Here is a 27162-nt window from a genome sequence, read left to right as displayed (position 1 = left end):
TCATTTGTCATGGAATCCAGTCCCATCAGCCCACTCGTTCGACAGCTTGCTGGCTGCTCACTCATGTAAGACCTCAGCACTGCCCCACCATGCCCAGCAAGTGCCACCAGCATACAGGCTCCTTGGAAAGAGTGTGGGGCACACTAGCAGCACAGGACAGAGCATCTGCTCTGGGGGGACTCTTCGGGGTGCACAGGGAGGGGTGTGCTGAGGAAGGGCTGCTTGAGGAAGATCTGGGGCTTGCAGGGGGTGAGATTTGGGTAGAAATTTGAAGAGTCATTTTATCCCAACCACACCAGAGGTCTTTGGCAGGACATTCCGAGGATCTTTTTAAGGATCAACTGCATTTGTTCTGTTTGGGTTCAATCAGGCTGATGAGTTCTCTGTGCTTATGGAGTCCAGCTGTTGGGACCACATTGGCCATGTTTGCACTGTTGCCAGGACTCCAGTTGTCAAGTTGTACGTTTTCAGTTGATCGTTGCTTTTGGAAAAATTTGGATGACGTTTTCTTCATCCAGAGACAAGCCTGGGCTTTCCTGGTTAGCCAGGGCTCACATGATGACAAAGCCCCTCTTCGATAGCCCAGCGACGCTCCAATTAGCTTACATCGAATCACCTGGAAGGCTTGCTAAAGCAGACTTCTGGGACCCACCTTCACCCCAGCTTCTAATTTGGCAGATCTGGGGTAGGGCTGAGATTTACCCAGTTCTCTGCTGATCCTAATGCTGAGAGGTAACCAGCTGAGAGCCACTGTTGTGGACTATTGACAAGGAGTCAGAGTCGGACCTGCCGATAACGAAGAGGTTTAATTCCCAGGTGTCATGTCATTTCCAGCCCCGGTCAGGAAGCAGGAGCTTAAGGAGTGTGGGAAATAGATGTCAGCCCCCCTCCTTTGATCGAGATTTGCTTTAAAATGCTTGGCATTTTTCTCTCTGATAATTTTCATCTTTTATTCATTCCAAATGTTTACCGATTGCTGGGAGTCCTCTGTGCTTTCCCAAGGCAGGAGAAGCATAACTAATACTTGGCACACACATCCCATCTCCTGGCTCATGTTTTATTGATACTGATCAATACGGACAATGGGCCTGCAGACGTGCCTTTCTGGGGGCTGATGGAAGCTCCTGCCCCCTGCGCTCAGGGCGAGCCCATGCGGTGACTCGCACGAGCCGTTGCTTCACTCCTCGGCTCTGGTTTAAACCAGTCAGTGTTAGATGAGCTCTTATTGATCAGGAGAATTGTGTGTATGAGGTGCCCCTCATAGCACTCAGATCCACATCTACACTTTTAATAGAAGCCCACTTGCTAGGCTGCTTGTGCTCTCTTGGTTTGGAAGGACCAGGGAGCCTTGCCCTGTCTGGAAATGGACTTTTCTAGAATGCATGTGAGAGTGGAGTGAGAACAAATGGCTATCCTAGACGGTCAATAGAGATTGCCTGGGCAATGTTAATCACCGCCCCTCCAGAAGGGTTTGCGAACCAGACGGCGCTCTCTCGAGGGCTGGGCTGCTGCACTGCAGTTCTCACCAGCTGCTCGATCCTATCAGATCAATGGGGATTGAGTCTTCTCTTGCCCATGGAGACCGAGGGAGATGCATACATAAGCCAGTTAAAAATACAGCTAAGTCCACCCTGAAATGTTTCTCTAAAAGACGGCCTCAAGTTGAGTACACTGAGCACTAGACCCTGAAAGCGGCTCTGAGGGTCCATAAAATACTGGAAATGAAACTCAAGAACACGCACGCCCTCCAGCCGAGCGCCCTCCGGGCTGTGGAGTGTCCCAGACCCTCAGAACCTTCCTAGAAGGTGTGACGTTGCTATCACGGATGCCTTTCGGCTGATAGCATGAGGTTGCCAGGGATCCTGTAACCAAGTACCAAAAACTGTGTGGCTTTAAAACACAGATATTGGTGTCTCAGTCCTGGAGGCGGGAAGTCGGCAGCAAGCTCTGGGCGGCGCTCTCCCTCTGCAGCTCCGGGGCCAGCCCCTCCTTACCTCTTCTGGCCTCTGAGTTCCCCCATCCTCGGTGTTCATTTGCTTGTAGACACGTCATTCCCGTCACCTAGCTGTCTTCTCTCGTGTGTCTTCACAGGGCCTTTCCCCTGAGCGTGTCTGTCTCTGTCTGTTTCCCTCTATACAGGGACTAGTCATGTTGGATCAGGGCCTATCTTTCTGACTTCATTTGATTTTATTACCTCTGCCACTCACCTATTTCTAAATAAAGTCTCAGTCTAAGGTTTGGGGGGTTGGGATTCAACATATCTCTGTCGGGGGAAGCAATCTAACCCTCAGCAGTGGCGGTCAGGTTCAGAAGGTGCAGCATTTGATTCATTTGGTGGAAATCCAAACCGTCCAATTAGCTCTTTGTAACTGGATAGTTCCTCCCTTCAGTCAGCATTTAGGCATCATTTCTCTGTTAGTTCAATGCAACAAGTACTTACTGAAAGTCGGTCTTGTCCCGGGCACTGTGGTCAACTCCAGAGATACAGAGACGAGCCAGGCGACAGACTCTGGTAGAGAGTTTGTGATCGAGCGAGTGATGCTGAGCACATTTCAGGTGTGAATTCTGACAATGCTTGTAGGTTGGACGGAGTAATACTTGGTGATGGAGTTGTTGCCATTCTCACCAGTGCCTTGGCCTGTGATGCTGGCTGGCGCAGGCACCGGTAGGCACCAGAGTCCCTCTGAGGCCCCATCGGGAGTCCGAGGAGTTGAGGGGAAGCTGATCTTCACCCCAGAGGGGGGCGTTAGTAAGGAACACAGGGCCCCAGGTAGCAGTGGGTTTCAATGAAGGCCTCCAGGCAGAAGCATCCAGAACGAAGCCACATTTGTATTTGATCAGTCCTACAGCAACATGGCTCTGAGCAGGACTCCTGGGAGGACTGTCCTCACAGAGGTAGGAGGAGCTGCAAAGGCCTGGAACCCATGTCCCTGGGGCCTGGCTGTGCAGGGGGCTAAGCTATGGGCTCAGGCTTGCCTGGCCAGTGTGGCTCAGTGGTTGAGCATCGACCTATGAATCAGGAGGTCACAGTTCGATTCCTGGTCAGATCACATGCCTGGGTTGCAGGCTCGATCCCCAGTGTGGGGCATGTCGGAGGCAGCCAATCGATGATGTCTCTCTCTCATCATTGAGGTTTCTATCTCTCTCTACTTCTCCCTTCCTCTCTGAAATAAATAAAAAAAATATATTTAAAACAAAATAAACAAGCAACCAAAAAAAACAGTGGGCTCAGGCTGTGTCCCCAAGTAACTCTCCCTTCTACTCAGCAGTGACCGTTCAGCATAGTAACAAGTCCAAGCTGTTAGCACTACAGACGCTAGACGCCAGCCCTGACCGTGGCTGGAGGTCCTGTGGGCTTGAGTGAGGGCCATCCACATGCTCGGTGGACATGGGACACAGAGGTTCGTGCAGGCTGGCCCGTGGCTGCAGCCGCAGCTGGGTGGCAAGAGGGCCTGGCTGCGTGCACTGGGCAGGGCCCTCTCCACCCTGGGTCCTTGGGGTCTGGGGTCGGGGCGCACGTGCTTCTCGAGGCTGAGGTCCTCGGAGGCTCTCCATCGCTCAGGCCCTAAAGGGCATCTTCTCAGAGCTTCTGTGGTCCTGGCCACACTCTGAATCACCGCGGAACTCAGGTGAGAGGTCACTGTCCAAAACCAACACACACTCACTCCTCGGTGCTCTTAGTGTCGGTGGGAAAGCTCCCTGTGGCTGCCACGGCGTTTCAGTGACTACCGTGCGCACGTGGTTCTCTGAGGTAAATGCTCACCAAATTCCCGGGCCTCCCCGGCCCTCCTCTGCCCACGGGAGTCGTTGGACCTCAGGGAGCGGTTCTGGCCTGGCTTGGCCTCCGCTGCCACGTGGCTGGTCCCTGTCTCTGGGCGAGCTCCCGAGGCCACTGCTGAGGCTGTGGTCACTGCTCCCAGCCCCCTGGCGTCGCATCCCGGCCCACAGCCCTTTGGGATGGGCGTTGTCCCCACGCTGCCGAGGGCATGCTGAACCGGGCTTCCGGTGGAGTCTCGGCATCTCTCTGCCCGACTCCGGAGTCTGACATTTCTCCACACGTGATGAGAGTATCCCCTGCGCGCTCCCCCAGTCCGTGTGGACACTGTGCCGGAGGGACTGCTTACTCGCACTCGTCACCGAGTGCCACCGCCTGTCCTGCAGGCTGTCCCAGGCCCACTGTCCTCTCACCTGGTGAGGCTGCTGCCCCTCCTACTGCTCAGGGCAGGGCTAATGAGGATGGTGCTCAGGGTTTACCAGGTCAGGGGGTGCCGGCATCCTGCTCGCAGCCACCCTGGAACCCCCAGGGTGTCCCAGAAACTCAGTCAGGGCTGTGGGCCAGGGCGGGACGAGCCCACTGGACACCCTCTCACTGCATGTCTTCTTGTCCTTTCAGCATCAGTGATCCATTCATTTTCAACCTGTGCAGCAAAGACAGGTCCTCCGACCATTACTCCTGCCGGCGCCACAGCTACGGGGACCTCCGCCTGCAGGTACGCCGGTCGCGGGAAGGGCAATGGGAGAGGGCGGCCCAGGTGCCATGGACGCCCTCTGAATGGGAGGGACACTCCTCCGGGACCCCCTTGGGTCTTCAGGAATACAAGACAGGCAGCGCCGTTGCCTCAGGGCGGAGCTGATGCCGGGAGCTGAGTGCCAGTCTGCCCTGTTCCGACCGCCTGGACCCCCTCAGCTGCCTGCCGTCCTCTCCTCCCCTCCCCACACTCGCCAAGCGCCTGGTAATTCCCTGGGCCCAGTGGTTTAGAGATCTACTGATTGTCCCTCAGCCAGGGTCCCTGGAGGGCTCACCCAGGCACTAAACAGAGAAGGCTCCTTTGGGAGACAGAGCGGCTGCCGGCTCAGCACCACCTAGTGCATCCCCACTCCAGGGAGAGGTTCAGAAGCAACAGCTCAGTGGCAAGGGGAGGAAGACCTCTGGGGCCCGGTGGCCACACACACACACCTGCCTTCAGCAGCTAGCCTCTGCAATGGTGAAGCTGCAGGGGGTGGGGGGGTGCTTCCTGGATGCTGTGGTATCAGGACCCCTTGGAGGAGGGGAGAGGAGGGGAGGGACCAGGGCTTCCACCCTCTCTGCCGGGTGTCTGCCCTGCAAAGGCCAACAGGGGGCAGTGCTTCACCTGAAAAAGGAGTGAGAGTGCCTTCCATTGTAAATTTCTTAGGGTGTGTAATTCAGCTCAGGGAGGCCTGGGGGGAGGGAGGGGTGACTCATTTAAAAACTATCAGAAAGGATCGGGTCCTGCTGAGGAGGGCCCAGCAGGCTGCAGGCCTCTGACCGCTCTCCCTCTGCCCTGCCTCTCTGCTGCTTTTGCCCACAAAGGGCCAGTCCTCATTTTGCCTGACCTCATGCATTTCTTTGCAAGGGGCTGAGTCAGAAGGGGCTGAGTTGAAGGGTCCTGGGCAGTGTGGCCAGGACTGCACAACTGGGCACCTCTCTGGGCTCCTGTTTCCTCTTGTCTTGTCTGCCATTATGTATACAGCACTTGGCACATATTAAATATCAAGAATTAAATTTTTAATGACTATCTATCTGCCTTAGAGGTAACACACATGGCAAACAGGTATCAGTAAATGAGTTTCTTTCCCCCTGTAAGCGGGGGTTGTCTCCAGAAGGCCGGGAGCCTGAGAACCGGGAGGCCGTGTGCACAGTGGGCACTGGCCACCGCTTGTCCAGTGCGGGAGTCTCTAGGCGGAAGTCTGACATGGGCACTCAAGGCTGCGGGGAAGCCATAGCCCCTATGGATTCTGTGCTCATCATCTATTGGCACATTATTTATGTTTCTATTTATAGAGACACCTAGGCTCTATGTGTGCCTGTAGAGGACGGGTTTGCACTGTCAGTACAAAGACGCGTCTGCTCAGGAGCCCGTGCACTGACTGAGCACTGGATCCAGCCCGGCAGAAGCAGGACCTGCCTCCGGGTTGGACGCAGCCCCCCAACCTCCCCCCGCCACGAGTCTGACCCTGAGCCACCCATCCATCCCCCAGGCCCAGGCCTCACTCCTCTGCCCCCCTCCAGCCCTGGCCCCCTCATCCCCTGTGTGGACTCGCTCTATCACTGCTCAAATCCGTCATTTACCTGGTGGGGATCAGATGAGGGGAGAGGGAGGCAGAGGCAGAGGAAGAGGAAAGGGAATCGTGTAGAGGTCATTTAGGCATTCGCTGCTTTCTTGTCCCCGGAGTGGGCCCTTGCTTCCTGCTTCAGCCAAAGGAACTGGAGGTCCCGCCCTCCTGCCCATTCTGTGGAGACCCTGCTCATTGCTGTCAACGAGGCCTCTGTGCCCTGTGGGAGGCTGGCAGGAAGGGTTGCCTGTGTTATCCTGAATAAAGAGGTAAACTGAGGCAAGCTTGAGTGACCAGAAGTCGAGTTTTTGCAGAAATAGCAGAGGAGTCACCATGGGACGCGTGCTGTGCAAACTACAGGCGAGTCCGTTGAGGGTGTGGGCGCGGTATTCATGGGCCAGGAGCACAGGGGTCAGATCCCGCCAGAGTCCAAGCGGCAAGTTCATCGGCTTGAGCGGAAGGATTGTGGGCGCATGTTCATTGTGAGGAGCTAAGTCTCTGTCCTCTCTGAATCAGGTGTTCATGGGAAACAATCTCGGTTCTTAAGTTCCGATCTTCTGGGCCACATGCGTGATCTCCATTTCCTACCCTCTGGGTCCACGTGCGATGGCAATCCTCTCACAGCGGCACAGAGACCCAGCCGCCTCTTGCGGGGACTCTGCTGCCTGGCGGTGCTGCTGTTCCGGGAACTTCAGGAGCAGTGAAAGGGTTTCTCTTTATAGGACATTGCCCTGGAGATCTTTTTCCGAAATGGATGCTCCAAGTTTTTTGTCTTCCACAACAGCGATCGGAGTAAGGTCTTCAAAAGGTAAGGGCTGGAAACTCCTCCTCGGAGCAAACTGACCAGGAGCTGGGGGCCGAGGAGCAGGGACCGCTCAGCGCTGTTCTCAGAACTGTCCTCGACCCACACGAGGAATCCTCAGGTTAGACACCAGGAAGAACTTACCCCCAGAGCTGTTGAAAGCATAGAGAAAGCCTTTGCTCCATCCTGGGAAGCCGGCTCCATCTCAGGGACTGAAGGGGTTTAGGACAGTCATGACTGGAGGAGGAAAAATTGTGCAGACACAACATATTTCAGAAACTGGCGATTTAACAGGCATTCCAGAATTTTCTGGCTTTATTTTCTAATTATCCAAGAATTCTTTGGCTTTATCTTTCCTTTTGATCCCAGTTGCCAATGTTAGTTGTTCTGACTTCACATTTCATTGCAAAGAATTCCAAACACTGATTTCCCACTTCTGCGCGAGCATATTTTCCCTTAAAGAGAGAAGCCTGCTGTTTAGTTTAACTTCTCTCCCTCCCAATAGATTAATCCATCTAAGCAATATAAGCTAAGAAAAAGGTAATACTAATATTTATTTATTTTTATTACTATTAGAGTTGTAGATAATAGATAGAGATTTGTGGGAAGCTAGAGGGGACAGAGGAAGGCAGGTGCCCAGCCATAAACAGACCCCACAGGAGTTGGAGTAACAGCTGCGCTGTTTGGCTCCACTCAACCGGAAGTTGTGAGGTGAGATTTGACATCCTGACCTGAAGGCTCCAGGCCACGTGCACTCAGAGGGTCTAGCCTAGCCTTCCTGGTGGCCCTGGCTGGTCACTGGCACCAGGCCCCGCTGCTGTGCCCACAGGAGAAAACCAGTCCTGCAGAGAGGCTGTCTGCCCAGCGCTGGGCATGTCTCCAGTAGCTGTGAGCCACTCTTTGAGGTTCTTCCGATTTGCCTGTGTACGGCCTCCTGACATTTTCTTCCAGTTCCATTTTAGACCGAGCTGGAGCAGTGGGCGTGCGAGGCTGACCCTCACGTTTGTGTTCCCTTGTGATTCCTGGGTGCTAACGTTTTCAGTTAATCTAGGAGTTGTGTGTCCCTAGCTCAGTGGTGAGTGGTGCCCACCAGCCCTCCTCGGTGAGCCTGAAATTGAGATGGCACCTGTGCCCAGGGTACAGCCGTGCGTAGTGAGATTGGCAGAGGAGGAATCTAAGACACGTATTTTTATGGTGACATTGTTTTATTGTTATGGTTGTTATCAGGGCTGAGTGTGCGATGCAGACGTGCTGAGGGTGGTCAGAGGGGCACCAGGTCTGTTGCTCACAGACGGGGTGGCTGGAGGGCTGGCGGGCCCAGCACCTGTCCCTAGCCTGGCTCTGAAAATGTCTCCTTAGTGCTGGAAGGGTCTGCCTCTTGCTGATGAGATGATCTTTCCTTTTTGTGTAGCTTCTGCTCCTTCCAACCCAGCTTGAAGGGGAAAGGCGCCCCAGAGGAACCCCTCCACCTCAGGTAAGTGTGGGCGGGCCTAGCCGTGCTCTCCGGCCGGCGCTGGCCTGGCTCTGACCTCATTCGCCTGATCCTACTGTAAAGCTGTCACGCCAGGAGCACGCAGTCCTCCTTTATTGGCTCCACTTTGGCTCCGCCTTCCCCTTTATTGTCCCCTCTCCCACCCCCTCCGCCCTCCTCCTCCTCCCAAAGCTCCTTCTGCTGACCGCACCCCTGCAAACAGCCTATGTGTCCCACGTGGTCTGTGGCTTTTCCAGACCAAAATGGCAGAAAGCCGTCTGCCTGTGGTGGGTGGGTGCAGGCTGGCAAAGAGGTGCCAGGCCAGGCCCAGCCTGGGCAACAGCCCTCAGGCAGGGTGTGAGCAATCCCAGGTCTGTCCTCCTGTAGGAGACTCTCAGAAAACTCAGAAGCTAAATGAAGGCACGCTGGTGTGCAGGTCCGACTCAGTTTACACTCTATGACAGGGAGCCTCCTTGCAGGGAATGCTGGGCTTCCAGACCTGCCAAGGCCGCCCTTCACAAGGACCCCGTTTCCCTGAGGCCGGGGAAACCATTCGGCACGTTGTTAGGAATGAGAACGCAAGAAGGTGATGGCTGGCTTTGTCCAGGAGTGTGGGTGGGGCAGGGAGGGATGTCCCAGAGGTGGCATTCAACTGACTGTGAAATAGGGACCCCCAGGTCATTCAAATCACTTATCGATAGTTTGTTATGTGTGGTGTTTGCTGCTTTCAGAGCAGCAAGCAAAACACTCAAACTCTTCCCTGTCCTTATAGTCTCCCAAGGAAGATAGACAGAAAACAATTTACATTAGTGACACTGAAAGCACATTTGACTAGAGGCCTGTGCACAAAATCATGCATGGGTAGGGTTCCTAGGCCTGGCCGGCAATCGGGGCCGATTTGTGGGGTGACCGGCAGGGCAATCGGGGTCCCAGCTCTCACCCGCCTTGGCCTGGCGCCACCTGCTCACCTGCTCCACCATCCCGCCGTAGTCCCGCTCTCGTGGGGACCCATCAGGGCCAGCAGCGCCTCCACTGCTGCCTGCTGCCAGCACCGCATCAGTGATGCCCACCATGTTCCACGCCGCCCCCTGGTGGTCAGCGCACATCTAACTCCCAGTGGGTCAAACTCCTGCCCATGGGGACGATAGGAGTATGTGTATAAAATAAAAGTAGATAGAGGTAGGGATTGAAATCTTAGGCGGGGTGTTAAGGGAAGGCCTCACCGAGAAGCAATATTAAGATTTGCATGAAGTAGAGAAGCAAGGTGTGCAGAGACTGGGCCGAGGGAGGAGCAGGGTAGGCAGGTGGTGGGCTGGCGCCAGGTGGCTGGCAGCAGGGAGGATCCCTGGTTCTGGAAGGGTCTCCCTGGTGCACAGTGGGATAAAGGCAGAGCTGGGAGGCAGTTAGGAGTGATCTGGGTTAGGAGTGATGGTGGCTTGGAAACGGGGTGACTGTGAGATGGGGTGGAGTGGCCAGGTTCTGGACGTTGTGAAGGAACCTCTACTGGCATCTGTTGACAAGTCACGTGTGGAGTAAGTGCCTGGGAGAGAAGGGACTCGAGGAGAGGCCCAGAGATCTGGCTGTGAGCACTGGAATGTGCCAGGGGAGGAGCAAGGAAGAGCGGCGCTGGGGGTGCTGCCGGAGCTCCGTGGGGGGCCTGTTAGCTCTGACACGCCCGCAGACAGCCTGGCGGATGTCATGTTGGCCTTTGGGTAGGTGAATTTGGAGTCCATGGAAAGGCCCTGCTGAGAGGTAGGTCTGGAATAGAATTTAAAGCATGAGACTGGGTAAGATCACCAGGAGAATGAGTGCACCAGGGCAAGAGGTTTAAGGATTGTGCCCTGGGGCGTCCAACCTTTCATGGGTAAGGACATGGGGAGGAACGAGCACAGAGACGGAAAGTTACATCCAGGAAAGCCGGTGTGGCTCAATGGTTGAGCAGTGATCCATGAACCAAGAGGTCACTGGTTCGATTTCTGGTGAGGGCACATGCCTGGGTTGTGGGCTCAATTCCCAGTGGGGGGCATGCAGGAGGCAGCTAGCTGATCGATGATTTCTCTCTCACCAATGTTTCTATCTATCTATCTCTCTCTCCCTTTCTCTCACTATAAAAATAAATAAAAACATATCTTTTTAAAAAAGAAAGGCAGGAGGAATGGCAGGTGTGGAATATTTCATGAGAGTCAGTTTGTGTTTCAAGGAGGGAGTGGTCAACTGTGCTTGATCAAATGACCACATGCTGCTGGGCGGCTGAGTAAGATGAGAAGTGACCTGTGTAGAACTCGGGCCATTGGTGACCTTCAAAAGACCCACTTGAGTGGCTGCCAGAAGAAGCCCCTGTTGCTTCAGGAATAACCCTTTCCTTGGTGGAACGTGTGGAGTCCAGCACATGCCGGGCAAATGTCTAGGAGGCCTGGGTAGCAGGGGCCGCTGGAGGTGGGGTGGCTGGTTACCAACTGAGCTGGATGTACTTCAGCAGTTCAACAATAGCGGAGCCCTAGTTGCACATAGAAGCTGAGTGCTAGCCCTGGACCTCATATCACCTGTTTCATAGAAGCTTCCATCTCCACATGTGGACTTCCCTGCAATGTCCCGGTGACAGTGGTGGAAAGCCATTTCAAACTAACTGAAGCCATCACCTCACATACCTGACGGCCAGACAGGCCTGGCTCCAGGCGAGCTAGATCTCTGGGCTCATAAGTCCTCAGGACTGTGACTCCCTGTCTCACAGCGGGGGTTTCCTGGGTTGGCTGTTCTCAGCAGACTCCCAGCATCAGGGCATCACCGCCCCAACAGCCAATCCCGCAGGAAGTCTGCCACACAAGGAATGCTCTGTCTCAGTAATTTTAGCAAAAATCCCCCAAAGTGGTTTTCATCTGCCCCAATTAGGTTAGTACCCATTCCAGAACCAACCAAGTGCTTTCATAGGCCAGGGCAGGGTCATGTGCCCACCCACATCCTGGGAGTGGAGTCAGTCCCACCAATGATATAGACCACACTGAGGGGAGGTGGTTTCCCAGAGCATCAGGGTTCTGTTATCACAGAGGGGTGAATACTGAGGCATCAACCACAGCAGCTGGCCCCTCACTGCCCCAGCAGCAGCTCCCCAGGGCCACAGCACTCATGGCTGTGTGTCCATTTTCTCACTCCCTGGAGCTTCTCTCTTCTTGCACCAAGTCTGACACAAGTCACTTCACTAAACGCCTTTTGCCTCTGCAGATCACTCTCTTATAAATGCCTTGTGTACAATGTCACTCAGTGATCAGGTAGCTGTCCCTACAGCTGGGGGTGGTTCCCGGGCCATTCCTGTTCTATTGTTCTCAGAGTCCGAGAGATGCTTTGTCCCACCAATGCTTACCTCTATCCATACAGGTAAGGATCTCAATCCCTGTCCCAGATGGAGAGGGAGTAGATAGAGGAGGGGCAGAGGAGCTCAACTGTGGCTATGGCACTAAGTTGGGTGTCCATACAAAAATGAGTGCCAAGTGGAAGAGTTCATTCTTGCCCTGGGGACGAGTTAAATGTGCAGAAATTACTTCTCTCATCCATAGAGATAACCCTAGACACCCACCTGGGCCCCAGCTGGCCCCTGTGGGACAGCTGAGCCCTGTGCCGATTGCATTTCCATTGTGTTAATATTTTCCTCATGGCCCTCTGAGGCCAATGGAGCAGGATGTTCCACGGCCACTCTGTGCTTGCCTGGCATCGCCCCAACACGGCTCTAAGCATGGAGACCTTTGGAAAATACAAACTGAGTGAGCTGCTGCCCAGCTGGAGTGGCTCAGTTGCTGGAGCATCATCCTATGCAACAAAAGGTTGCCAGTTTGATTCTTGGTCAGGACACATACCTGGGATGTGAATTCAATCCCCATTCAGAGCAGGTACAGAAGACAAGCAATTGATGTTTCTCTCTCCTCTCTCTCCCTCCCACCCTCCTTCCTTTACCCTCCCCTCCCTCACCCTAACTTCCTTCCCTCCCTCTCTGCTGGGGGCAGTGCATAGTGCTCCAGGACATGCTTAGTGAGCTAATGGAAGGGGAGCTTTGACACAACGAGGAAGCCCCAGCCACATGGTTGGTCCTAGGCACTGAGGCCACGCAGGCAGCCTGGGCTCATGGCAAGGCTCTGCTGCAGCAGCCAGCGTGGCCTTTGGGATTTAGCCAATTTGACCTCAAGGAGGTGCTCAATAAATTGTAATTCCTTTGCTTAGTTTCAGGATCACCTGCTGTGCATTTGGGGTGTTTGTGGAGCAATTGATTAAAGCAGGTGGTGTCTATGCTGTGGGCTCTTCTGTGTCTCCTTCCCAGCCCTTCTCTCAATGGCCAGGGGCAGCGCACAGCCTTCCGAGGGCTCAGCGGCCATGGTTCTGTGTCTTTTTATTTGGGCTGCCAAGGGCCATGCAGATCCACACAGTTAGCCTTTAAAAATATCTGGCTGTGTTTTGGACACTCCGGTGACCTCAAGCTTCTCGTTGCTGGAGAAGACATGTGGTCCATTCTGAGAGTTTTCCGAACTGGAGGGTTCCGATCTCGGTCCCCGCTCTTGATGACTGCGCTAGCCCTCCGGAGGCCGGCCCCCTACATGGGGACCAGAGCTTTTAAGGGCCAGGGTTTTGCCTATAATTCCAGTGACAATGGCTGCCCTCCCCCCTCACCCTGAGCTGAATTCCAAGGAGTTTCTATGCCTGGGTTACAAGCAGAAAATACTTGCAAAGTCTGGATGAGCCTAGAGCCTGTAATCCACCTGTGTCTCCCACAGCACAAGGCCAGACCATTCTGAAGGCAGGGAGGCGACATAACCAGGCTCGCTGGGGTGCTGGGCTCTGCCACTGCAGGGCCTTCTAGCAGGAACCCCGCAGGACCCCCTGCCAAGTGCCTGGCAGCCAGAGCACTCCCCATGTTAGACACCCACCCACGGGCTCTGCTGCGTTGTGAGGGGCCAGTGAGGAAAGAGGAGGAATGGTGGAGTGACAGGGGAGGACAGCTAGCGTGGAATGTGCATGTGACTAACACAGCTATCTGTGCCCTCCACAAAGGGCCGGAAACAGCTTCAAATTTCAACACAAGGTACAATGAGCCTGGAACCATTCATTCGCCGGAGTTCTCTCAAAGGAGAAAAGTAATGTGGTCAGGTACTGGGGTCATGCAACTATAGAAACAAAACCATGGAAACTGTAGAAGCAAAACCACTGGGCTGGCTTACATTGTTTTCCAAGGACGGATAACCAGAAACAGAAGGTTTTGAACTTTTACCCCCAGAAAACTCTTTTTCTTGGCACCGACTATCAAATTTGCCCTTGTCTAAAGGGTAGTGATACCAAAGTCAATTCCGTTTTTATAAAGTTTGAAGGAAGAGCACTACAGAATATAATCTTTTATATTGTGTCTCTGGAAAAGCAGGGCCCTAACATGTGGCCCTATTTCTGTACAGACATGTGTTTGGGATGCGCATGGCCTGGCTCAGTGATGCTGCTCCCCAGGAATCTCGGTTCATCTGGAGCCCAGGGTTAGAGAACTCAGAGACACAAGGCGAGGCTGCCCGCAGGCTCCTCCCTCCTCACGTCCTCAGATCCGTGGAAGGCCCCTTCCAGGGCCATGCTCTCTGATGAGGGACGCACTCACTGATGTGTCCTCAGGCCCAAGGTGCCCTGGGCTGGAGGACACTGTTGGGTGTGACCCGGTCGTTGGGTGGTTGCGGTTTCTGAACTGTTCTCTCAGTTGGATAGTTTGCTTAATAATGTTTAGAATGAAATACACTTTTGGGCACAAGGTTCTACAGTTGAGTGTTGTCAGAATTTCCTTTATAGATTATCTTTGAAAAGCAATGGAAGAACTTAGAAAACAAACCATAACCGGCTATAAAGATCTATAAGAAGATGACCTTCCAAGACAGTCACTAACACCCAGGCCCCCTGCCGGCAGCGTGGAGGCTAAGATTCAAGTCTACCTCCCCCTGCGTTCCGCAGCCCTACTCTCTAGAGACCACGGGGCTGAGCAGCGCGAGGCCGAGCATGTGAGCCCTGCTTGCTTAGTGAGGAGAGCTGCCGCCCACCACTGGGCGCATAGGTGTGCTCCTGGGCTTCTCAGCAGCACAGCCTGGGAGGGCAGCTCCAGAGACCATGTGGCTCAGACCAGGCCCACAGCAGAATCGCTGGAAGGCAGAAACTCACTAGTTCAAGGTCCCCAGCCACCCACTGAAAATCTGGGACATGGGTAAAGATGCCAGGCATTTTCTTTTATTTTAGCATCTTTCTCAGGAATCACGAAGGACGCGATCAACAACAGTAGCTTAGATTAGGTTGGTAAACTGAGGCAAAGGGACTCTTTATCCTGAAATGCCATAGCTCGGGGGCTCCTGAGAGCTTTCAGCTTCCCATGGTCACTCACAAGCTAGCTCTTGACACACGTCCACAGATCTGTTTATTGCCGCATCTAGCTTGTGAGATGGTCTTTAACTTTTTTATTTTAAATTAACTCTGGAATCACAGGAAGTTGAAAAAATGATACATAGAGTCCCCATGAAGCCTTCATTGAATTCCCCCCAATAGTTGCATTTTACGCAACTACAGTACAATTTCAAAACCGGGAAATTGTCATTGGTACAATATGTGTGCACAGCCTTTTGCCGTTTTGTCATATATGTGGTTGTGTGCAACTACCACCATCAACAACAATTCGTTTTATCCCTCTGCCACCCCCTCTTCCTAAGACATGGCTGAGAACGAAAACACAATGAAGCACCTAGAACAAGGCTGGCGAGTAAACGGCACCTGCATGCCAATCACTCAATGGGCAGCGAACCCAGGAGCGGTGCTTGGAGAGGGCATGGAGGACAAGGGCAGCGGGGACTGAGTGTGATGGGGCAGAGAGGGCTGGCATAGCTCAGTGGTTGAGTGTTGACCTATGAACTAGGAGGTCAAGGTTCCATTCCTGGTCAGGGCACCTGCCCGGTCGCGGGCTCGATCCCCAGTTGGGAGCATGCAGGAGGCAGCCCATTGATGATTCTCTCTCATCATTGATGTTTCTATCTCTCCCTTTTCCTTCCTCTTAAATCAATAAATATATATATATATTTTTAAAAAATATGATGGAGTTGTCACGACTAAGCATTACGAATAGAAATGGACAGTGAGGAGTGAAGAAATGCAGTGTGCTGTCTGCTCCGGCTTATAATGTGAACAAAGAAATATGTTCCTCCCTCTGAACCATGGACCTCCATCGACGTCCATAGGACTTGCCGCCAACACAGAAGAGCCTTGATTAAAGCATTTAAAAGCTTTGCCAAAGGTGGTTTTCTTGACCTTTTGTTTTAGGCAGTATGGAGGTGTGGGTGGTCCAGAAAGTTCTCTCCTCTGCGAAGACTGGCTCCACCACTGTCATTTCTGCCCAAAGATCTGGTACAAAGACGGACACTGTCCGGAGTGGGATTTCAGCTTGAGACACACCAAGCCCAGGTCTTAGAGAACTGACTTCTATTGAGGGCTTCCCCGTGTGCTGTCCCTGTAGGTGCTCAGTGACCCTTAGGGTTGGGGTCGTATCATTCCCACGTTACAGAGGAGGGAGCCAAAGCTAAGTAAGAAGCCCAGGGCAATGGCAAGAGGAAGAGCTGCCCTGAACCTAGCTCTGGCCAACTGCGCTTTTGATGTTCTCTCTGCCAAGGCGGATGGACCGAGAGCCTGCCTTCCTCTGTCTGTCTTCTTCCAGTGTCTTCCCTACAGGTGGCCCAGGGTGAGCCACGCTTTGCCCTATGGGATGCAATCCCTGCACCCAGCACAGGGCCTGGTAAGGTACTTATTTATTGACTGCACCAGCCCATACCTGCAGCCATTCTTTCCTTCCTCCCACCAGAGACTGGAAGAGAATTGGGCAGAGTGAGAGGGGAGTGGAGCCTCCTCATTCACAGCCCAGGGCCTGCAGGCTGAGTGGAGAGAAAGCGCCTAGAGCAGATTATGCAAACAGAGAGAGAGAGAAAGAGAGAGAGAGAGAGAGCACTGCTCAGAGCGCTCAGAGCCCAGGAGAGCCAGGATGTTACCTGGGATGCTTTAATGATAATATCTTCCCACCTCTGCTTTGTTCCCTTCCAAGGCTAATGTCCTCTGCCTCCTAGCTGCCCCTGACCTTTCAAGCTCTGACCCAAAGCAGCTGCACAGAACAAGCCCCACATTTGGGAGCTGGTGGTTAGTCCTGAAGTGCAGATAATGAAGCTAAGAGTGTGGCTATCTCAGCTGCCGGGCCATGGGGCTGCGTTGGAGGAGAGTTCTGGAGCAGCAGTGAGCTGTACAGCCCTTTCCCCACTCCTATACCTGCATGTGCGGGGGTGTGCACGCCGAGAGACAATGACTAAGAACCAAGAGCCCTTCAGGCAACAAAACCACAAGCCAAGACGGTAGGGAAAGTACTTTATGGGCTTAGCTGAAAGCACTATTGCAGTCATGGGGTAATCTCTCAATTTTCCGTGGAAGCAGCCCATTGCCATCTTTCCTCCCTCCCTGCACCCTTTCTGCCTCAGGGTCAGGGTACAAGGTCACCTCCATTCTTCCTGGGACTCCTTGGCCGTGGAGTTGGGCGCGATTAAATTGGTGAAGGCGGCCTTTTTCGGTGTCCCCGGGACTAGGCTCTTGATTTTGTTCAGCTTCTCTCGGGCCTGTTGGCATTTTTTCAGGCAATTCCCACACAGATCCTTTGCGTCCACCAGATATAAGTTATCCAGCCTCTTGATGTTATCTAAGAAGACATCCGTCTCCTCTGGCTGGAGGAAGGGGTTTCGCTTGGTGTTGAGCTTCTTCAGCTTGGGGAGCTTGGAGATGCTGGTGGGGATGGCGCTGAGCAGGTTGTCATGGAGCCCGACCTCATGGAGCTCCTTCAGAGCACCCAGTGTGGTGGGCACACTGTCCAGGTGGTTCAGGCCTAAATTCACGGTGCGGATATTCTTAAGCTGGTTGAGTTCCACGGGCAGCCCGTTGGTGGTCAGCCTGTTGTTGCTGGCATTAAGGAACAGCAGACTAGTCATTTGGCCGATGGACTCAGGGAGCTTGTCGATGTAGTTGCTGTGCAGGTCCAGCCACCGTAGGCTCTGGAACTTGGAGATTGAATCAGGGATCCTCTTGAGCATATTCCGGCTAAGATCGAGCTCATCTATGTCATTGAGTTTCAGAATACACTTTGGGAAGGTGGTGATTCCCATCTTGCTCAAGTCGAGGCGTTTTCTCCCATCAAACGTAATTTTGATACAATTCTTGGCCACATTGAGGGTGATCTTCTTGCCCTTGGGGCTCTTCCCACTCTTGGCCATGTTTTTTAGTGAAGGATATGTTTGAAGTGTGCTGTTCTGGTTGGTTGGTGATCAGGTTGAGGAAAAAGTCACTTGAAGCTGCTAGAAGATATACTCTGAAAAGAGAAAAATTTCAAGTTAGGAGATGACACGAGAGTATTGGACTTCCCCCAAAGCATAATGCTTTGCTCTCTAACAGTTTAAAAGGAGAGAAAGAGGAAAGTGGAGAGAAATTAGGGCATCAGCAGAAGTCACCGAGACAAAGACCTTCAGTAAACTGCATGCCTTCCTCAGACCTCTGTTCCCAGATGTAAGAGGGGCTGCAGGAGGCTCAGTGTCCATCTCGCTGTGTCGTTTCCTGGCTTAATAATCTCTCCAATGTCCTGGACTTTCAAATACACCCGACCCCTCCCAGCCCAGGGGTACATGTAATTGTGTATGTGTGTCCTCTTGGCTACCTACCACTTCCCAGACCCTCACAGAAACCTAGTCTTTCTTTAGAGTTATGTTAAGGTGTCCACAGTATGTCTGCTGAATCCTCAGCAGGACCACAGCGTGGACATGAGGAGACAAATGCTTGCGGTGGATGGGTGGCCACGGTGCCTGCAGTTCCTCTGCTCCGTCATTCAGGCTCTTTCTCAGGAACCAAGTTCATGTAGCACATGAAGCGCCAGCAGCCAGGTGTGTGCGCCATCACCACGCTTTCCTCATCTGATTATCCTGTGTCCAAGGGAAGTGGGTGAAAGCTGCCCGCCCCGTGCTCCCTGTAAGCCACCATGGCCACTCCTCGGAGGGTCCCGCCCTGTGCTGGTCCTCCTGGACCACAGCCTCCTGGGATGGAGGGAGGTCCCCAGAGTCAGCCCGTGAGAGCATCGGTCAGTTCAGCCCTCAGCATCGTCAATGTTCTTCTGAGAAGCCTGGAGAGCAGAACCTCTTCTTTAGAAACAAGGACCCACCACATTCAGGCATAATTACTGAGCACAGCACCGCCCACTTTGGGAATCACTACTCTATATCATGTTGCTCTGAGAAACCAGAGGGAGTAAAGCAGCTTGGAAACAAAAGTCCGGCCCACTCGGATGAGAGGAGTCAGTCCGCTCTGCCTAGGCCACCGCGAGTGCACCACCTCCAGGTCCTGCATGGACAGCGCGCTCCCAGCACGCCGGCCACAAAGGCTGCCAGGCGGCGGGAGAAGTAACTCAAAAGTGGGAGCAGCTGTGCCCCGAGATGATAGAGAGATTTCCAAGAAGAGCCTCTCTCTCTGGCCCAGAATAGCAACGGGGCCTGTTAGGTTCAGAGTGGGTGTGCGAGGCCTGGCTTTACCCCCTGCCTCGGCCCCAGGCAGACCTGCATCGCAGTCAGCCAGGCAGGCCCGGAACCCGGAACCCGGAACCAAGGCAGAGAGCCATTCCCTGCCCACACTGGTCCCAGGAGGAGGTTGCCTTCCTCTCTCCTACTGTCACTTGGCCCTGGAGGCGGAGAGGGTGGCAGGAAGTGAACAGCGGATTCAGAAAACAAAAGGCCTGGATTTCTAACCAGAAGACCAAGGGCGCTGGTGGGGGCGTTGAGGGAGCCACTCAGTGTTGGGGAGATTGCACAGAGGAGGAAGTTTAATAAAGTTGTGCGTGAACTCCTGGATGCACCCTGAGCTGCCGGTGCACGAATGAAACCCTGAATAGGGTCTTCAGTACTTTGCCCCATACCCAGAGCCCCACAGCTTAGACTGAGCTGAGAGAGACCGCTGTGCAGGTTCCAGGCTGGTGCCTGGGTGGGACAGAGGGCCTGGCCCCACCAGCACCGCAAAGTCTCTGAAAACTGGAGGGACATTGTAACCATGATCGCAGAATCAACAGAAGGGCAGAACGTGCGCCTCTGGTGCCGGATAAAAACATACATCTCCATCTCCATAGTGACATGTAGATGTAGCCCTAGAGGAAGAGAGGTAAAGTTGTGGCACAGAAAAGTATTTGAAGGAAAAAACGGGTAAAACTTGTGAAATTTGGTGAAATTAACTTGCAAGAAGCTCAGTGAACTCCAAGAGGATAACTGAGTTTAAAGAAATCCACACCCAGAAACATCATTAAACTGCTCACAATTAAACAAAATGTTGAAACCTGCCTGAGAAAAAGGACACATTACCTTCAGAGAACGGCAGTGAGACAGCCCCTGGAGTCAGTAGAAACCACAGAGGCCAGAGGTACCACAAAGTTACCTTTTAAATTGCTGGGGGGAAACAACCTCGACAAAACAGTGAATAAAGGAATCCTCTATGAACGCCAGCAAAATAGAGACATTGTCGGATTAATGGAAAATAGAAGGATTGCCACTCGCTGAACTGCTGTGAAAGAAATGCTACAGAAAGTTCCTCAGGTGAGAGGGACCCAAACTAGAGAGACACTGCGCTTTGGGCTAAACTTAAGAAGAGCAACGGAAATGGTAAATTTCTGTGGAACATAATTGACTATTTTCTCCCCTTAAGGTCTTTAAAATATTTGTGATGGTTGAAAGCAAGATTGTTAATACTGTCTAATGGGGTTTTCAATGCACAGAGGTGGGATATGACAAGCACAACATAATGGGGGAAATGGACGGGAGCTGAAGGGAGGCAAGGCTTTTGCATTGCTTTTGAAGTGGTAAAAAGTGGTAAAATAGTAACTCTAAGTAGACCATGGAAGGTAAGTGTGCTGTTTAAATCTCCAGAGCAATCACTAAAGTCAGTAAAAACTAGGTGCATAAAGTTGAAAATAGATTTTATGTATAATTATAAAAAGTATAATATTATGTATATCTGCCTATATATAATTATAAGTATACATGTAGTAAAAATTCAATATATAAATTACATTTATGCATCTAGGAAAAATTCAAATAATATAAAAGCAAGAGGGAAATGGAAGAAGCAAAATACAACTATTAAAATAGCAGACCTAAATCCAAGCATTTCAACATTTACATTAAATGAGAATGTCCCAAACACGCCCATTAAAAGCCTAACTACCAGAATGGATGATAAAAGAAAAGACCCAATCATATGCTATCTTTAAGAAATCCACTTTAAATAAATAAAAGTAAGTTTTAAAACATAGGAAAACACATACTATGCAAACACTAAAGAAAAACTGAGTGACTTTATTAATATCAGTATAGACAAAGTATATTTCAGAGCATGAAAATTTACCTGATATTAAGAATAATACTATAAAATATAGTATTGATAAAGGGACATTTTATCAAGAAGATTAAAAAAATCCTAAATGTGTGTATACTGAACAACAGAGCTTTGATATAAATGAAGCAAAAACTGGTAACATTGAAAGAATAAATGGAAAAATGCATAATTACAATAGGAAATGTCAATACTGGTTTCTCAATAATCAATACAAAAACTAGAGAGAAATTCAGCAAGAAATAGGGTTGCTCAGTTTCGGCTCTATGGCCATTTGGGGCCAGATACCTCTTTGTTGTTGGCGGGGGTGGGGCACTGATGGGAGGGGGGCCTCTCCTGTGACTGTAAGATGTTTATCAACAGAAGGTCAGAAGGCTCTACCCGGGAAATGCCAGTAGCTCTATACTACTAATAACAATCAATAATGTCTCTAAATATCGCCAACTGTCCACTGAGGGCAAAATTGCCCCCCTACTCCCACCATGAGAACCACCAACATAGAAGAACTGGACATTACCGTCAACTGACTGGATCTAGTTGACATGTGAAAACACTCTACTAGCAAGAGAATACACATTCTTCTCAAGCACACATACAGCATTCGCAATTCTAGACTATCTTTTTAGCCACGAAGCAAACCTTAACAAATATAAATGAATTAAATGAGCAATATCAGAACTATAATTGGAAAAAAATCTCCAAATAATTAATTTAAAAAACATTTACAAATACTTCATGAGTCAAAGAAATCTCAAGGGAAATTAGAAAAAATATTTTAACTGAACAAAAATGAAATAGAACATATCAAAACATGGTATGCAACTAAAGCAGTGATTAAAGAGAACAGTATGGTTTTAAGTGTTCATACAAAGAAAATTTTAAAAATCAATAATATAAATTTCCACCTTAGGAAACTAGTAAAGAATAACAAAATAAACCTTTAGCATGCACAAGGAGGAAATAATAAAGACAAGAGCAGAAATAAAAAGGAGTAAAACCAAAAGGAGAAAGACAATGGAGAAAATCAGTAAAACTAAAAGATGGTTCTTTCAAGGTTAATAAAATTGATAAATCTCTAGTCAGTCTGACAATGGAAAAAAGGGATGCCAAAAATTATTAATATAAGTAATTAAAAAGAGGATATGACTAAAATCCCACAGACATTAAAGGGATGATTAGGGAATAATACAAACAACTCTAGAATAAACTTTAAAGTTGACCACAAACTAATCTCACTCATGAAGAAATAGAAAACCCATAAAAATCTATATTGATTAAAGAGACTGAATTTATAGTTGAAAGCTTCCACCAAAAACTCTAGCCTCTGTTGTAAATGCTTCCCTCCATGTCCCGCGTGGTTCAGGGTTCAGGATCTGGAAGAGGAGCCGCACACAAATGAAAGAGAAAAGACAAGAGATAATTTGGGAATATTGGGGGACCAGGCGGGTAAGTCCAACTCAGGAGGAAGGACTTCCACCCGTGCTCAGGCCGGCACCGACCTTTTATAGTCAGAGGTAAACAAGGCAGTGGTCACCATAGTTACACAGTTCTTGTGAGTTTCACCTGTTTTGACCATAGTTACACTTCCTGCACTTCCCTCAGCCCATTAGCCTCCCAGATAAGATCTAGGGAGTGTTATAAGTATTGGCAAATTTTACCAAATATTTAAAGATGACAACAACAATTTTTACATGATCTTTTCAAGAAAATAGAAGAAGGAATACTAGTAATTCCTAACTTATTTTTCTGAGACCAGCGTTCTAAAAAAAGAAAACTACAGAGCAATATCCTTGAACAGAGGCATAAAAGTCTTCAACCAAATTGATAAATTCAATCTAGCAATATATAAAAAGAATAATACACAACAGCCAAGTGGGAATGCAAGTTGATTCATTATTCAGAAATCGATGTAATACAGCATATTAACACGTTCAAAAGAAAAAAAAGTACATGATCATATCAAATGATGCTGAAAAAACATGGTACAAAATTTAACATCTATTCGTGACAAGAACTTTCAGCAAACCAGTGACATAAAGGCATTTTCATAACCTGATAAAGAGCTTTCTAAAGAGCTTTCTCTCTCTCTCTCTCTCTCTCTCTCTCTCTCTCTCTCTCTCTCTCTCACACACACACACACACACACACACACACACACACTAAAGCTAAATCAGGCTTGGTGATGAATTAAATGCTTTTCCCCCTAAGTTTGGAAACAAGGCAAAAAGGTACACTCTTGTTATTCCTACTCAATATTTTATTGGAATTCTAGCCAGTGCAATAATGCAAGAAAAATAAAAGGCATGCAGATAAAAAAGGATGAAATAAAACTGTCCCAATTTACAGATGCCCTGATTTGTCCACAAAGAGAATCCTACGGAATTTAGTGAGTTTAGCAAAGTTGCAGGATACAAGGTTAACACTCAAAAACCCCACTGCATTTCTATATACTATTAATGCAAAAATGTGAAAAATAGTAATGCTTTAGAAATAAAAAACGTTTATATATTTCACATAAGTAAAAAAAAAACTGTGCAGGATTTCTATGACCAAAATTACAAAACACTGATGAAAGAAAATAAAGATCTAAATAAATGTAGAAACATACCATGACCATGAGTTGGAAGACTCAGTATAGTTACAGATTGCTGGCCATGGTGGGCAGCTGAAGCTGCGCATGTGTTAGAGCTCAGAGGGCTGTCTGCACAACAAAAGGCAATTTTATTGTAAGTAAATTTGAAATTTCTTTAAAATATTTGGGACTCTTTATTCTACTTGTGTCTCTTACCACAGTTGCTTGCTCAGCCCAGCTTGGAAGTCTGTGACGTTTTTATACCCATCCCACCCCCAGCCCTGCTGTGCCTTGTAGAGTTCATCCAAACGCATACATGCGGGTACTGCCGTGGCACATGTCTGCCGTGTGTGTGTGCATGTGCACACTGTGGGGAACAGCTCTGCAGGACGGTGTGTCAGAACTGTCCGACTGCACTTGAGTTGAAATTTAATTTTAAAAAGATGGACTAACCAGGGCACCTCTGTTCTGATCACGGTGTCAATGACCTCCTCATGGTGCGTAGCCAGACTTAGCAAAGGAAAGGACAAGGTGCCCAGTACATTTGCGCTTGCGATGAATAAAGGGTAGTTTTTCGTATACCTGTGTCCCCACAGTGCAGAGCACCGTCTTTTATTGGCAACTCGATCCCATGGGCCTGAACTAATAGTACAGCTTTCTTTGTCCGTGACCCTAACTAGTCCTTTGGGACTCAAGCCAAGCGTTCCTTTATTTGTTCACTCATTCAAACGCCTATTGAGAGCCTCTACGCATCAAGCCTGCTACACAGCTGAGCAGTGAACATGGCCAGTCCCCAAACTCAAAGAGCTAAAGCCTAGCTGGTTACTGATCTGGCCACCAGGGTCCCCTGGGCACCCCGAAGCCTGGGCTCTCTTTTGTGTGTCTTATACAAGGTAAAGTTCAGCTCAGGGGGGCAAACACACCAAGCGTGGGTTCGAGGGGCCCTAGAAGGGAAGGGTGCTTCCAGGAGACTGGAGATGCAGCCAGTTTGGTCCAGCTGAGCCTGCTCCCCTGCCCCCACAGGTGGAAGCCGTCCCAGCTCTGATGAGCAATGAGGAGGAAGCAGCCTGAGCTGTCTACAGAGCACTGCTCCATTAAGGAGCTTCTCTCCAGCAGGAACTGCGGCTCTGAGCCTGCCCATTAATCACCTGCGAGGCTGCGTAGGGGCTGGCAGGATGCACTTCACCTCCTCCCCAATGTGTCTGGGTCCCAGAAAGCCCCACCCCCACCACGCTTCCCTCAGGATCACCTGACCCGTCTGGTCCGCTTGCTCTTGGTTGTGGAGGGCAGGGTGTGCTGTGTGGCTCAGGGTCCAGGCTGGGCCCTAAGCTGGCGAGAGCCACTAGAAGCAGACCACTGACAGGAGCCCGCACAGACCAGGGCCTCCCTTCTCTCACATGGTGGGCACCTGCCCGCCTGCCCACTGAGTGGGAGAGTTAACATTGGCGAAGGAAGCGTGAAAGAGATGATCTTTGGATTCAACTAAAACAAGTTAGATGGTCTGTTATCAATTCCCAGAATCCTAAAGGGCAGGACCAACCCACAGGGAAGCTGGCAATTATAGACAGAAAGAGATGTGAATATATGGTTGGATGGCTGGACGGATAGATCGACAGATGGATAGACAAATAACAGATTATATTTCACAAGAGCAGCTCAGAAGGCCAAATATGAGATGTTTCTAAATGTACTGCATTGTCTTGTCTTGTACAATTTGTTTTTGTACTTTGGAAAAACTGGACCAGTTTGGTTTGACTTTAATTTCTAATTATTTTTTAATCTAGTCATTGTGAAACAAACAGCATGGTGGGACACCCCATGGATATCTAAATTAAAAATGTAATGGTAACCCATATTTTAATGGAAATATTTGCAAGCATTTCAGTTGTAAGATCATTATCATCACTATGATAATAGAGTTTATCTGCTGCTTCACGCTCATGTATCTTACTATTTTTAAGTAAGACTGACTTTGGGTATATCTGATATTTTTAAACATCTTGCTAACGTGATCTCGCAATAATTATTTCATCCTTTTGACTGAAACATTGAGATGCAGGATAGACACATTGTAGAACTAAAAGCCTCAAAGTCACCACTTTTTCACAGCCAGGATTTGGGACTAACTTCATAGCAAGGTTCCTGCCAAATGGATGAGAAATATGTTTTGCTTGCAGGCCATTTCTCAAGGGAAAATGATGCAGACTTTCTCAGTAGTCACTGCATTTATCCTCTCCTACAACTCTCACGAGACCCACTCACTGGGCATGTCACAGGCCCGCCTCACCTCTGCTGAGAGTCCCGTTGTGGCTGCAGATCACCCCTGTGCCCGCCGCCCTCCCTGGAGTGAGCTGTGCCTTCACGTGGGCCACCAAGGGGTGTATCTGGAACTTCTGGCTGGGCCTCTAGAATAGGCATTTGACTCTGCAGAGTGTGCAAGGGGTGGGAGATGGGGGGTGGGGGGGGGGAATTGCATTCGCCAGCGCCTGTGGGCTAGGAGCCGGGCTCTGCTACGGGCGGCACAGTGCTATCTGGTTTTTGGAGACAGTCTCACTGGGAATATAAAAATGAAGAGTGCAATCGTAGGCAGGCAGGACCACTTGTAGAAGGTTCCAGTGCTCAAGATGGCTTGTGGAGGGGGTTTGCCTCCAGATTTCTCAAAAGATGGCTGCGCTCATGCCCTAACCAGTTTGGCTCAGTGGATAGAGCGTCGGCCTGTGGACTGAAGGGTCCCGGGTTCGATTCTGGTCAAGGGCATGTACTTTGGTTGCGGGCACATCCCCAGTAGGAGGTGTGCAGGAGGCAGCTGATCTATGTTTCTCTCTCATCGATGTTTCTAACTCTCTATCCCTCTCCATTCCTCTCTGTAAAAAATCAATAAAATATATATATATATATTTTTTTTTTTTAAAAAAAGATGGCTATGCTCAGAGCTCCCCGCTGTGAGCAGGACTAATGTGAACTCCCCTGACGGTGAGCCCCGTATCCTCAGGGCACTTTCCTTAAAGGGGTGCCCAGCCGCTCAAACACTAGTGTGGAACCACAAAATGCTCAGGGAGACTCAGACTTTGGAGGGAGAATTCGGCGTGACCCCGAAGCCTGTGGACTCACACCTGCCCTCCCAGGCCGGCCCACAGGGCACCTGAGAACAGCAGCTGCAGGCTAGGCCCAGCTCCCCCCAACCCCCCAAAATAACGAATTAGCTTGCCTCCAGGAGAACCAGCACTTCCAAAGTTGCTCCCTCAAAGGAGAGAACTCGAGTTTGAAGCAGCTGTTGTTTGGCAAAGTCCATCTATAAATGCAGGCCACCCCCAGAGAGACTTACCCTGTCCCAGGTCTTCCTCCTCAGCTGTGAGACTCTGTCGCCTGGCAACAGGACTCTCCCCTGCAGGTAATTAGCATAGTCCCGAAGCCAGCCTGCAGGAAGAACAGTGGCTGAAAGGGTCTCCAGGCACCCAGCTTGGCGCACAGTTCTCCCCAGTGGGCACCGCCCACCCGCAACCAGTGGGAGGGTCCCAGCCCCAGGACGACAGGCCTCTGTCCATGGCGACGGCCGCGTGGGCCTTGCGAACAGGGAAAAGCCAGCTTTGCCTCTTGTCCACAGTGAGTCCCATGAGATATCATTACACTTCCGTGTAATCTGTCCAGATCGTTTCTTCTGCTCTTTTGTTTTTGATAAGGCTGTCTTTTACCTGTTTATTTATTTAAATTTATTTATCTCTTTGCACCCTTTTTATTTTTTGAATCCTCACCCAAGGATATATTTATTGATTTTTAGAGAGAGAAAGAGAGAGAGAGAGAGAGAGG

At 50.4% G+C, this 27162-nt stretch overlaps 2 protein-coding genes across 2 annotated transcripts in view; one reads left to right on the top strand and one right to left on the bottom strand.

The window, feature by feature from the left end:
• The window catches only part of WDFY4 (WDFY family member 4), a 234469-nt gene that overhangs the window by 165099 nt on the left and 42208 nt on the right, over positions 1 to 27162 (top strand). The window contains 3 exon segments of the mRNA XM_023761289.1: positions 4394 to 4490; positions 6774 to 6883; positions 8289 to 8351. Coding sequence (XP_023617057.1) covers positions 4394 to 4490; positions 6774 to 6883; positions 8289 to 8351 — 270 coding nt within the window.
• LRRC18 (leucine rich repeat containing 18) lies at positions 16871 to 17638 on the bottom strand. Its single transcript, XM_023761317.1, has one exon. The coding sequence runs from the start codon at positions 17636 to 17638 to the stop codon at positions 16871 to 16873; it is 768 nt and encodes a 255-aa protein (XP_023617085.1).

Source organism: Myotis lucifugus, unplaced genomic scaffold, assembly GCF_000147115.1.
Source record: "Myotis lucifugus unplaced genomic scaffold, Myoluc2.0 scaffold_206, whole genome shotgun sequence".
Classification (NCBI taxonomy): Eukaryota; Metazoa; Chordata; class Mammalia; order Chiroptera; family Vespertilionidae; genus Myotis; species Myotis lucifugus.
This window is presented reverse-complemented; position numbering and strand designations above follow the sequence as displayed.